This window comes from Sciurus carolinensis, chromosome 15 (genome assembly GCF_902686445.1).
Source record: "Sciurus carolinensis chromosome 15, mSciCar1.2, whole genome shotgun sequence".
NCBI lineage: Eukaryota > Metazoa > Chordata > Mammalia > Rodentia > Sciuridae > Sciurus > Sciurus carolinensis.
The window spans coordinates 36,572,890-36,585,497 of record NC_062227.1 but is presented as its reverse complement, the minus strand read 5'-3'; the positions used below and the strand labels follow the sequence as shown (position 1 = coordinate 36,585,497).

Here is a 12,608-nt window from a genome sequence, read left to right as displayed (position 1 = left end):
TTGCAACCAATATGTTGTATGTAATTACTTTTTGTCCTGATTTTGGATTATAGAAATTTGGATTTATGATACTTACATTTCTCACACAAAAAAAGTTTCCCAATAAATGTAGGATTTAACTAAACACAGATCCTATACATTCATTCATTCAATACAAATGACTGGAGTTCCAAGCACTAGCCTGAAATTATAAAAGTGTATTGTTTAGTAGAGGAAACAAGCAGATAAAAAAGCAACTACATATAGTTGTATATGTATGTGATATATTATACTCAGAAAACTGGACTCAGTTTATGGGTCAAAGAATATGAACACTTTCATGGCTTTTGGTGAGGTTGTCTAATTGCTTTCCAAAAAGACTATCCTAATTGATATTGATAATAAAAATATAAGAATAACATATGAATGTTTCTATATGGCATAAACTTTCATAAAGTTTGAACCTACGGTACAAATAGAATTTAAAAGGGGGAAAACTTGGAGGTTTTCCTCCCAAAATAATTGTGTCACTATCTTTAAGTATTCTGACAGTGTAGTAATTACACGAGTGTTCCATAATATACTGGAATTGTTTTATGATAAAGAAGTCATAGGTCTTGCGCAAGAAATAAAGCGTCTTTTCAAAGGAGTGATGGGCAGCGTCAGTACTAAGTGGTGGGCTGAATGGACTTCACGATACTAAGAGTCAAGAAGAGGAAAGAGAAGCTGCTCTGATAGGCTGAACAACTAACACTGTGTCTATACAAAAATAATAAGCAGAAAGCTTTTCTCTTAGTTTGGAATTACGTGTGTGCAAACACAGGATGTTTTTTAAAGGATCATTTATTAAACCTGGACTTGAATTCCTTTATGAACTCAACTGTAATTTTGTGTTATTGCGTTTTAAAAATTAAGCAACTTTTCTTTTTGGTCAAGGGGGAAGAGGGTACGTACATATTTCCTTGTCCCCCCCACCCCACCCCAGGATATCTCACCTGGTGACTATTGTAGTAACTAACCTGAACTAGTCTTTCCCATTATTTTGAGTATCACTGGCAAAAAAAATTGGTAGCGTTTCAGGAGGTGGTACGACGAAGCACATTGACAGTCGCCCGGTAATCAAACCAAGGCATACTTTGCAAGGTGAGTTTTTGGTGCGTAATTTAAGCGCGGGTCTTGCCCGTTGTTTGCAAAGAGTTCAGGCAGCACCTGAAACTGCTGTTTTTCCAAGTCCGTTAAAAAGATATTCGCGCTTGGGGTTTTTCAGTTCTGCTGCTCCCCCACCCCTTTCCCCCGGCTTTTGCCAGTAGAGACCTGCCCTGGGGGTTATTTTGTCCTGGGAGCAAAAAACTATTTTCTTTTCTGGAAATACGTTGACGTCAACTGGGAGCTGTTTTGGTCGCTTTGTTTCCCGGAGCGTCCAACCCAGCACACCGCCTCCGGCAAACTGCAAGCAATTCAAAGCAGCTCACCCTTCGGGGAGTGGATCTGGTGTGTGTATGTTGGGGAGGGAGTACTCCCCACCCCTGCAGAAGTGGGGAACGGCTCCCCAGTGGGCTGAAGCACAGTCCTAGACCTCCAGGTCAAGCAGGAGCACACCCTGGAATCAGCGCAGGATCTCGGTTCACTGCGCTAGTGGTGAGGGCCGCCAGAGTAGTGGCCCCTGGTGGGTTACTTGCCCTGCGCCCACCTGAGTTCTCAGCACTGCTGAAATTCTCCGCTCCAGCGTCTAGTGGCCAGAAAACCTTGGGGCATCCCGGGACAAAGGGTCAGCCCTCCGGAAGTAGTGTGTGACTGATGTGTGCCACAGTGTGCAACTGACTTAACTGCCCACCGCCCAAGGTTCCATCAAACATGGCTTTCAACATATTTCTGGGGGCGGGTGGGGTGGATAGTGCGTTGTTAACAAAGCCGGCCATCTCTCTGGCCACATCTCGGGAACAAATCCCGAGAGGTGCAACCTCAGAGTTCCTTGCCTCCCAGGAAGATTCTCTGCGGAAAGCAGGGCGGATGAGAGTGTGGTTGGGAGAGAGAAAGTGTGTGGTGTGTGTGTGTGTGTGTGTGTGTGTGTGTGTGTGTGTGTTTTCCCCGAGGAGCCGGAGGGGGCCCGCGAGGCAGGGACTTGCTTTAACTTGTTTCGCACCTGGCGCTGTTTCCCCGACGCTGCTAGGCGTCCAGGGCCGAGGCACGCGAAGAGCAAGCAGCGATCTCTGCAGAAGACATAGTCAGCTCCCACTTGGATACCCGCGCGGCCCAGAAACCTAGTCTTCCTTTCCTTCTTTTTAAATTATAAGTTGATGGGTGGGTTTTTATTGGTGCGCAAAATGATAAACTGCCCTGAAAACAAGACGGGAGGGCCAGAGAAGGGGCAAAGGACAGTTGACAGACCTCGCAAGGCTTAAATGTCCAGAATTCGAACTTGGAAGCAAATTCTAGGATGCACTCGAGGAGCTGGCTAGGCTACCTCCTGGAGAGCGGGCCTAGCACGGGGGCGCAATGCTGGACTGACTCCGTCGGTTCTCTTTGGGCCTGGGACTCCTCCGAGCTGGTCGGTCCACCAGGGGACACTCGGGCTGCCCAAAGAGGTGAAAGTTAGGATGCAGTGCGAACTCCGGAGGCGGCCGGAGCTGCATAGCCAAAGAGAACGGCGGAGGTCCCGGGCGGCACTGGGGCGCTGCCCCTGGGTCGAGAGAGCGGGAGGTGGTGACGAGAGGACGCGCCCGGAGCTTGGGCGCGCCGGGGTCGGGTGTTTGGCTGGAAATGGGACAGCGTCTCCTATGGGAAAGCGGGACCCGGCGAGGTCTTTGGCTGCCTTTCCAGTTTCCGAGGTGCCCGCCCCCGCGCGCCGGAGGCAGCAGAGCCCGGAGGGCGAACGAATGGCGGTTGGCAACTTCGAGTGAGAGCGCACTGGGGATCCGAATTGCCCGGAATTGTGGCGCGGCGGGGGCAATCGAGACCCAAGTTCACTTTTTCCGACCGCCCGCTTGCCCTGCCTTGGGGACCTGCACTGCTTTAACTCCAATCTGGTGGAGCGCCTTGCCGGAGGGTGTTGTCACTTTGCTCTGGGGCTGGGAGGGCGGCGATCTGGACAAGTGGGAAGGGGGTCCCTGGGGTCCTGAGCGCCTCTTCTAGCATCTCCCCTCCCACCCGCCCCTCCCAGCCTTTTTTTCTCGTTCCTTCCCGAGGCTGGCTAGACCAGCGCGGACTTGCCCCAGACCTACGGGGAGCGCCCCAGGTCTTTAATGACAGCTTAAAAGTGGCAGTTGGAAAAGTCAAAAGGGATGAGGCTGACGTGGGGCGTGTTTCACTCCTTTGCAAGAGTCGGAAAGGGAGCTGGGAGCCGCGCTGCTGGCCCCAGGCCCCCGCGCCTCGCCGCCAGCAAGTAGGTGGGGGAGCCGCCGCCGCCAGCCCCATCCCGCTCCCAAGCCTCGCCCGCTGCGCCCTGGCCGCGGGCGCTGAGAGGGTGCGGGGCCTCGCCGTGCCTCCTCCACCCTGCTCATTAACCTGCCTGCTCCACTCCGCTCCGGGCGGCCCCAGACACGGGCTTCTCGCAGCAGTACCCGCGGCCCACCCGGCGCAGCCGCCGCCCCGAACCCCCGGTTCCGGGGGGCAATGAGGGGGCGGTGGAAGGGGCACTGCTCCTCGGGCATTACTTAGAGAAGTGAGACCGCCCCGCCCTCCCGCCGGCCCTCCCTCTCTCCCGCCCGGGCCCGCGCGCCTCTCCGCCAGAGGGTAAGTTGGGAGTGTTTCGCCCCCACCGACAGCTCTCCCTCCCCTTCCTTTTTTTTTTTTTTTTTTTCCTTCAAAGTTTTCTTAGAAGTGGGGAGCGGGGTAGGGGAAGAAGGTCCGGCAAGCCTCGGTCCCTTACCCTCTCCCTGTCTAACTTACCCCCACCTCCCCTCCCGTGCATCCCCTGCTCGCCGCTGCCCCTCCGGAACAGCGCTCGGGATGACAATTGGAGCGCGGCTCCTTTAAGAGCCCGGCTTTGCCTCCCGGTAGCTGAAGGTCATTAAACACAAAAGCTCTCAGCGCTGCGGTCCAATATAGCGCATGCGCCCTGCCCGAGGACTGGCAGAGAGACGGCAATATGGCGAGAATGCCTGGCAGCGGGGACTGTAACACCAGCGCGGGCGGCAGCGCCAGCGCCGCCGCCGCCGCCGCCGAGAACAATGGGGAGCGGGGCGAGGGTGAGCGCGGTGCGGGGGGCCGCGGACGCCGCCACGGACGCCCGCACTACTGCAGCGCGGGCGAGGAGGAGGAGGAAGAGGAGGAGGAGGAGGACGAGATCCAGGAGGTGCAGATAACGGGGGACGACGAGGAGGAGGAGGACGGAGGTGGGGGGCTGGAGGAGGACGAGGAGGAGGAGGAGGAAGAGGAGGAGATGGGGCTGGACTGGGACGAGCCCCTGGAGCCCGAGGACTCGGCCGGGGAGGAGCTGGAGCCCGAGCCGGTCCATATGATCAATATGGACCAGAGCGCCGCGCTGGAGCCCGAGGCGCCGCCGCGACTGCTGGCGCCCCGGGCCCGCAGCGGGCCGCCCGGGGACGGCGCGGAGCTGGACCCCGACGTGCTGCAGCGCCCCGAGCGGGCCCGGCTGAGCGAGAACACACGGCTGGCCACCCGCTATGCCGTGCGCATCTTCCGGGAGTACCTGAGCGAGAAGGCGCAGAGCCCGGACTTCGAGACCATGGACAAGGGGGCGCTGTGCCGCGTGCTGCGCTCCTTCTACGCCGAGGCCCGCTCTAAGAGCGGCCAGCTCTACAGCAAGTCGTCGCTCATCAGCATCCGCAGCTCCCTCAACCGCTACCTCAACGAGCCCCCGTACTGCCGCACGCTCGACCTCACCAAGGACCCTGAGCTGCGCAGCGCCAACCTGACGCTGGCCGCTGTCATCCGCAAGCTTGAGGAGCAGGGCGCGGGGCCGGTGGTACAGAAGCAAGCTATCACGCGCGCTGACCTGCGCAAGCTCTACACCTCTAGCGTCTTCAGCACCAACACACCCTTTGGGCTGCTCAACAAGGTCTGGTTCGAGACGTGCATGTACTTTTGTACGCGCGGCCGCGAGAACCAGCGCGAGCTGGAGGAGGACTCTTTCGGGTTGGCCATGGACGAGGACGGTCGCAAGTTCGTGTACTTCAAGTCCCTCGGGCCCTACCACAAGTCGCGCTCGTCGTCGTGGAGCAAGAAGCGCGCAGAGAGCAGCGACGAGGAGAACTTGCCCCGCATGTACGAGACAGGCACAGAGTTTTGCCCCTATGCCAGCTTCGTCAAGTACCTGTCGAAGCGCAATCCCCTGTGCAAGGCGTTCTTCCAACGGCCTCGGGACCACTGCAGTGAGGGCGATGTGACCTGGTACGAGAACAAAGCCATTGGCAAGAACTTGCTGGGCACCAGGATGCAGATGCTCTCGAAGGCGGCCAAGCTATCCAAGACCTACACCAACCACTGCATCGGCGCTGTCTCCATCGCCACGCTCAACAGCATCGCGGGTATTGGCACCAAACTGGGCTCTCCAGCCCCGCAGGGCTGCTATGCCGAGGCTTTGAACGGGGCGACTCGCCACCACTCCCACCATACCCCCACCCATCCCTCCCACCACCACCGCCCCCAGCCGCCCTCGCTGGGGAACACTTATATCCTCCCCAAAGACAGCCAGGTTGGGCCCGACGTGAAGTCCGAGGCTGCGCCCAAGCGCGCCCTTTACGAGTCAGTGTTCGGGTCCGGGGAAATCTGCGGCCCTTCTTCCCCCAAAAGACTTTGTATCCGCCCCTCGGAGCCTGTGGATGCGGTGGTGGTGGTTTCCGTGAAACACGACCCCCTGCCTCTTCTTCCAGAAGCCAATGGGCACAGAAGCACCAATTCACCCACAATAGTTTCACCTGCTATTGTTTCCCCCACCCAGGTAACCAAACCAACCTCTATGCATGAAATATTTCTTTGGTACCACTTCGGGACTAACTTTTGTGCTAACGTAGGTCTGGGTTGGGGGGAAGTTTTTAAAAGTAGCCAATATACTGCATCGAATTTGACTTCACCTTTTGAAGCTTAACTCTCTCGGTGCTTTTCAGGACAGAGGGAATGTTTACACCTAACCTTTAAAGATTGGGGTAGGGGAACGTGCTACCTAACAAATCACTGCTGCGCAGTGTGCTAGAAACTTCGAAGTTCGCAGAACAAAAGGATTAACTGGCTCTTGCACCTCCTCTTCATTGAATATGTGAATTGTATAAAGCACAGTGCAGGGAGGATGTATATATAGAGGGAGCAGCTACTTAAAACATTTGAATAAAGTGTTAAACTACTACTCCGTTACACATTCACCATAACTTATGAAGGCAGAAAGTTATAAATTATTAAAAATATGCCAATTCCATTTCCTGTTTTTTTTTTTTTTTTTTAAGAAAAGGGGCAGAGACTGGAGAGAAAAGAAGTCGAGTGCCTCCTGTATACTATTGCTTGCAGTCCAATGTAAAGTGATCTCTGGCTTGTAGTTTTCATTAACTAAATTCACTCATTAATCACTTGTTAAGGTTATTATTCAGATGGGAACTAGGTCTCCACGCTACCAGTCAGACTACACAGTAAAAGTGTATGGGAGGTTCCCAGCCAGCTTGCTGTGGGGCACTGAAACATTTCTGTCTGTCCTTAGCCCTTCCAAAAGCAACATCTGGGGGAAGAGGAAGATAGAGTGGCCCATCATCAGAGTAAGCCGGCTAGCCTAGACACGGAACCTGCTTGGGCAAATCAGTTCACAGGTGTCCTCATCAAAGATGAGGAACTACATCTACCCTAAAATTACTTAATCCTCAACAGTACCAAAGCTTAGATTGAGATTGAGGCCTGATGTTAGAAGGGTTAGATGCTTCTTCCCTTATTATTTTACCTAGAGGAATGTATTTATGAGTATAATTCAAATTATACTCATTTTTTGGACACTCTTCTCTAGGAGCCAGCAACAAGAGGTCTCTGGGGATCCCGTTGTGCACGCAGCAGTAGCCATAAGAGGTTTTACCACTTCAGCCTCCCTGCCACTGAGCAGAATAGGAGTTTCAGCCCTAAATTTGGAGGTGTAGTGCAGGCCTTTCAGGGACAGATGTCAGGTACCTACCTCTGTGCTTTTTCCAAAGTGGAAATTCCAGTTCTGGACAGACTGACCCTTTGAGAGGTTTACCAGCTAATTGGCAAGCCTCAAGGCCAACAGAGAAAGGGGCTGTGAATGGCAGTATAAATAGCACAGTTCTCTAAAATACACAAGACTTGTAGGCTGTGTGTCTTTCGTACTGCTGGTGTAATCCATTTCTGACAGGGAGATTGTTTTAGAGAGTTTTTAAGGATAGGAGTTTGGGTTTGCATCATCATTGAAAGTGAAAATAAATGTTCACATTTTTTTCTGATGAAGTAGAAACCCTTAAAAGTGCACCTTAGTAATTAAAAGTCTAAGAAAGTTTATTGAACCATGTATGTACCTGGAATAACAATGAAACAGGTTATCTACTTGCATCTGTCTGCTGGTCTCTTGACACTGGTGCCATAGAGAATTGGTAACTTTAAAATCCACAAAAGATTAGGGTCTTTTTTTGTTGGCATGGTTGTTGTTGGTTTTGTTTTGTTCTAAAGAGTGTGATCCCTCTGCCACAGTCTTGTTTACCTGAGTGAGATAAATCAGTTCCATAAAATTATATACTGATGCTTTTATTATTCTTGAATTGTTGTCAGGGAACTCCCAAGTTAGCTACACATTGAGGATCTGTGTGTTGCTTACATGGCTCTCAATCAAGATCTGAGCCTTGTCAAAGGCTAAGACTTACCCTTAATTCTCTTTTAGTTAAAACACTACATAAAGTTATTCTGTTTGCATCTTTTTCTCTATCTCTGTTTTTCACAGTGAATGGAACCTAGGCCTTGCACATACTAGGCAAGTTCTCTTATCAATGAGCTACATACTCAGTCCTCTTTGCACTTCTTTAATATTCAGTTTTTCACTTAGAGTAAAATTTTTTTTAAATGAGCATTAAGGTGTTTAAGGGAACTCTTTAGTAACTTCTAAAGAACTCATGCTGGGAAATCTGAGTGGTCTAAGTATGAAACAGCTGTTTATAGTTTAAGTAGAAAGCCAATATTAAACTTTTCCTTCTGTATTTATTAAAATCACTATAATGATTGAGGTCCAGGGCATTTTCCAGGAATTAATGACGGGCCAGAGTTACTGGCCAGTGGCATTTCTTGAGGCCACCAAGTCTCCCGAATGGTTGTTAATCCCCAGGAAATGCCCTCTGTACTTCAAGTTTCAGTCATTATTCCTTCATTAGTTCTTCACTCTAACCTCAGTACCAACAGGCCTCATCAAGTGGTGCCTCTGAGCCCGCTGCTGACCGCGTTATTACAGACTTACTCATAAGGCAGAGGTCACACACTGATGCTTTGATTCTCTTCTAATGTTGCAAGTTCCTCCCAAAATGAAGAGCCTATTACTTTAAATGAATTTATAGTGGCCCCACTTCATCCCTGGGAATGTGTTCCAAGACCCCCAGCAGATGTCTGAAATCACAGCTAGTAGCAAACCCTATATATCCTGTCTTTTTTCCTAGACATACATTCATATGATAGTTTGATTTATAAATTAGGCACAATAAGAGATTAGCAATAATGATAAAAGTTATTTAAAACTTATGAATTGTTCATTCCTGGGATTTTTCCATTTAGCATTTTCAGACTGCTGACCTTGGAAAGTGAAGCCATGGATAAGGGAGGAGAGCCACACTCCTTTTTTTTTTAAAGGTCTTGAGGGTGGTTACAAGTGTATCATTTATGGTTCTGGTGGAAAATGAATGCACCCAGGGATAAACAAGATTATTGGATTTGGGATTTCTACTCTTGTGAAGTATCTTGTTTTTGGGGTGGGGTTGTAATGGTTGCTTTAACTGGTTCACTCTAATTCTGTGCAATGGCTGTATTACAAGTTAAGGGTAGTTTTAGCTCCCTTCTCACCCCCACCCAGCAAAGCTGTTGAAATGATCCAGTTATTGGTACAGCTTGCTAGCTCCCAAGTGGCAATTACCCATTCCAATTTATTATATTTTATTTTGAATTTTATTTATTTTGGGGAGGCTCGAAATTAAACCCAGAGCCCTGCACATGCTAAAGCACATAGTCCTCTGCTGAACTCTGCCACCAGTTCACATGCTCCATTTTAAACAGTTTTAACACTGTATTCTGTATCATCGTATCTTTTCTCTTTGCATGAAAATAACAGCATTTTTTCCTGCCTCAGAGAACAGTACTTCAACTTAGATGGGTGATAGACTCTGTAATTTTATTTTGCAGCATTCATAGGGGAAAATACTAATAGAATTTTAGTTTTGACATGTCACAGTTGTTACTAAAGTTTTTGGAGAGAGTCTGTGCCTCTCTTCAGTACCAAACAAAAATGTGCACATAAGCTCACTATAAAATGTATTTAGGGGCTGAAGATGTAGCTTAGTGGTAGAGCACGTGCTTTGGCTTGCATGAGGCCCTGGGCAGTACCACCAAAAAAAAAAAAAAAAAAGTACTTGGTATTTGCAAGCTTGTGACAAAGGTGTCTGGTTGTACTTGCTTGGCCCTAACCCAGATTGTTTCCAGAAATACTTTTAAGGAATTCTTTAAGTAGGAAATCTATTAGCATTAAGATTCTGTGGGGCATGTCCACTATTTATGTTTGACTGGCCTCACTCGCTGTATACCAGATATGCTCCTTACAGTGTCTAAGCTGGACATAGGCACAACCCTGCAGATGCACACAGTTGTTCCTTAATTACCTGGGGGAAGAAATCAGAGGCTGACAGCAGTGGGAATCCAGTTTTCATTCAGGTATTACAGTGGGAAGAAAGAAGCAATATTGGATTTATGTATTTCCTAGAAAAAAGCATGCAGTTTATGTATTATTGAAGTAATTGCTGAAGTTCTATTTTGAATTTGAGGACTAGGTGGGAGAGAGACCCTTTTCCCCGCTTCAAGATGGAATCAAAGGTCTATACTTGTAAAAGGAATATAGTAATTGTAATGAGACTTCTTTGCAATGGTTATTTGGAGCCATAAGGTGCTACAAAGATAACTGCCTTGTTTATAACAGGTGTTTTCCTTATTTTTAATATTAGCCTGGGACTACATTCCTTTTTCTACAACAAAATGTTCGCTGTCTCATGAAACTTGAAGTTGGTGGAGGAACTGAATGTCTTGTACATAAGTACATAGCTTTCTTCACTCATTCAGGAAATAGTTACTGAACACCTACCATTTGGCTTTTGACCCAGGAATCTATAAATTAATCAGTTTTCCACTTGGCAAGTAATCTGGTGAGATTTTTGACCTTTTTATATATTAAAAACTGATCAGAATAAAAATGAAGCTGATGCAGTCAGTGTTTTGCAGCTGTCATATGGGGAAAGAAATCATAATTTTATATTCTCTTTTATGTAGTCATATTAATATTGCAATCAGTATTTGGGCATATATATATGTATATGTATATTTGTACTAGGGATTGAACCCAGGGGCGCTTAACACTGAGCCACATCCCCACCCCTTTCTATTTTTTATTTTGATACAGGGTCTTAGTAAGTTGCTGAGCTGGCTTTGAACTTGTGATCCTCCCACCTTAGCCTTTCCAGCTGTGAGGATTACAAGCATGTGCCACTATAGCTGGATATTACTCTATTTGTTCTTTTTTTTTTTTTTTTTTCTATTTGTTCTTGAGATAGAGTCTTGCTTTGTTGCTCAGATTGACCTTGAACTCAAGCAATGCGCCTGCCTCGACCTCAGGTAGCTGGGACTTAGGCCTGTGCTGCTACACCAGGCAGGGTATATTACTTTAAACTGATATAACCCACATTAAACACTAATTCACTATGTTTAATACTGATACGTGGAGTAAAAATATTTTCACTGCCAAACAAGAATATGGATACCATTTGTCTGAAACTTAAATCTTTGTATCACCCTGATCTTAAAATCTGGCTCTCCGTGCTAAGGATGTAACTCAGTGGTAGATTACTTGTCTTGGCATGCATGAGACCCTGGGTTTGATCCCTAGTACTACAAAAAAGTAAGGCATATTTGTCTGCCATAAAAAAAAAAAAAAAATCTGGTGTTCCAAATGGTACCTAAGGGCCTCCCTCTTGTCATTGATAAGTACATTTTTAATGAAGAGAAGCCCTTCTTTCCAGAGGATGCTTGTTTTATGTGAGACTACCTTGGTACAGCTCTTGCTTTGGCCTCCACCAAGGAACTCCACTTCAGTTATATAATAAAAACCTGGTATCAAGTTACTTTTTGGTGTCTTAACTGCCACTTCAAAAGCAGAATCAATAGAGGAGTTCCTATGTAGTTATGTGTTAAAAGTCTTAGGACCAAATATGTAAACCGGTAATCCACGCATCTGTTGTATGACAAAACATTTATTTCTAGGACCTGTTTTACTTCTATGCACATGTCATTCGCTGCATTATAGCAATTGGTCAAGGTGCCTTTTTAAAGACATCTTTGGCGAATTTAGATAAGAAATAGAGTAGTGTGAATTAATTGGCCCAAAAAGGGATATTGATTAACCTTGATATACTAAAATGAAAGAAATCATAGCCTTAGGATTTGAAACATTGAACAAGGACGCTTATCTTCAACATTTTTGGTGTTCTGAGATGCCAAACGCATCGATAATGGGACATCTCTGTGCTTGCCAAGTGCTGCAGAGAGGAACAGGATTCAGACTACGCCCTCGGTAGGGATTCACAGAGGACGGACGAGTGAGTGGATGAATCCCCTGAAGCTGAAGACATTCTCTGCTTGATACCTAAATATCTGAGTGGGAACAGGTGACCTCTTGAAGTTTGGGACTCCATAAACTTCTTTTGGGTTTTTGGATTTATAAAGGTTTCTCTTGGCTTGCTCTTCTCCTTTGAGAGAGGACATGCCCAGAATGTTGTTGAGTCTTTGTATATCAGAATGAGCTTCTGCATGGTCTGGAGATGAATGATTACACCCCTGAGATGCCTCCCTGCGGTAGGGTGATTGCTGAATATGAGGTAGTATTATCTCATGCCCATGACTGTCGATTGGATCACGGACACTGCTGTACTTGCTGTACTACAGGAGACTGAACCCCAGAGAGGCATGTTTTAGGCTTTCGGTGATTCTCTAAAACCTTCTATCTAACACTCTCTTTTTTTTCTTATTTATTTCTTAACTTTTTAAGAATTTTAAGACAGGGTCTTGCTATATTGCCTGAGCCAGCCTTGAACTTGAGATCCTCCTGTCTGAGCCTCCCAAAGCTCTGGGATTACAGGTGTGTGCCTCCCAACCTAGCTTCTCAACACTCTCTTTACCATCAGATTGCCTGCCTTTCAGCTCACACTTTAACAGACTGATGGGAGTCTTCTTTCACCCTTCAAAAAAATCCATTTATTATAGGATAATGAACTTCTGTTAGTGATACTTTTTTTTTATGTCATATCTTAAATTTTGCCCAACTCTTAGGTAACAGGATTTTTTTAAATAACAGAAGTAAGAAGCATGTTATAATACTGTAAGGCCAGAGTGTTTGGGTTTTGTAAATCACATGTGCTTTTAGGCAACTCCTCTGTGCATGCAGTTTG

At 47.6% G+C, this 12,608-nt stretch overlaps 1 protein-coding gene across 3 annotated transcripts in view; it reads left to right on the top strand.

Annotated features, from left to right (window-relative positions):
• Positions 1-12,608, top strand: part of Kctd1 (potassium channel tetramerization domain containing 1) — a 183,890-nt gene that overhangs the window by 84,840 nt on the left and 86,442 nt on the right. The window contains exon 1 of one of the 3 annotated variants that reach the window (XM_047526460.1): positions 3,286-3,711. The exons of 1 other annotated variant lie outside the window; for it this stretch is intronic. Coding sequence is in view for 1 of the 2 variants with exons in the window: in XM_047526458.1 (XP_047382414.1) it covers positions 4,067-5,881 (1,815 nt within the window). In the remaining variant the exon portion in view is untranslated. Of the gene's footprint in view, positions 1-3,285; positions 3,712-3,919; positions 5,882-12,608 lie in introns of those variants that run through there. One more of the 3 variants, XM_047526458.1, reaches the window with a different exon arrangement.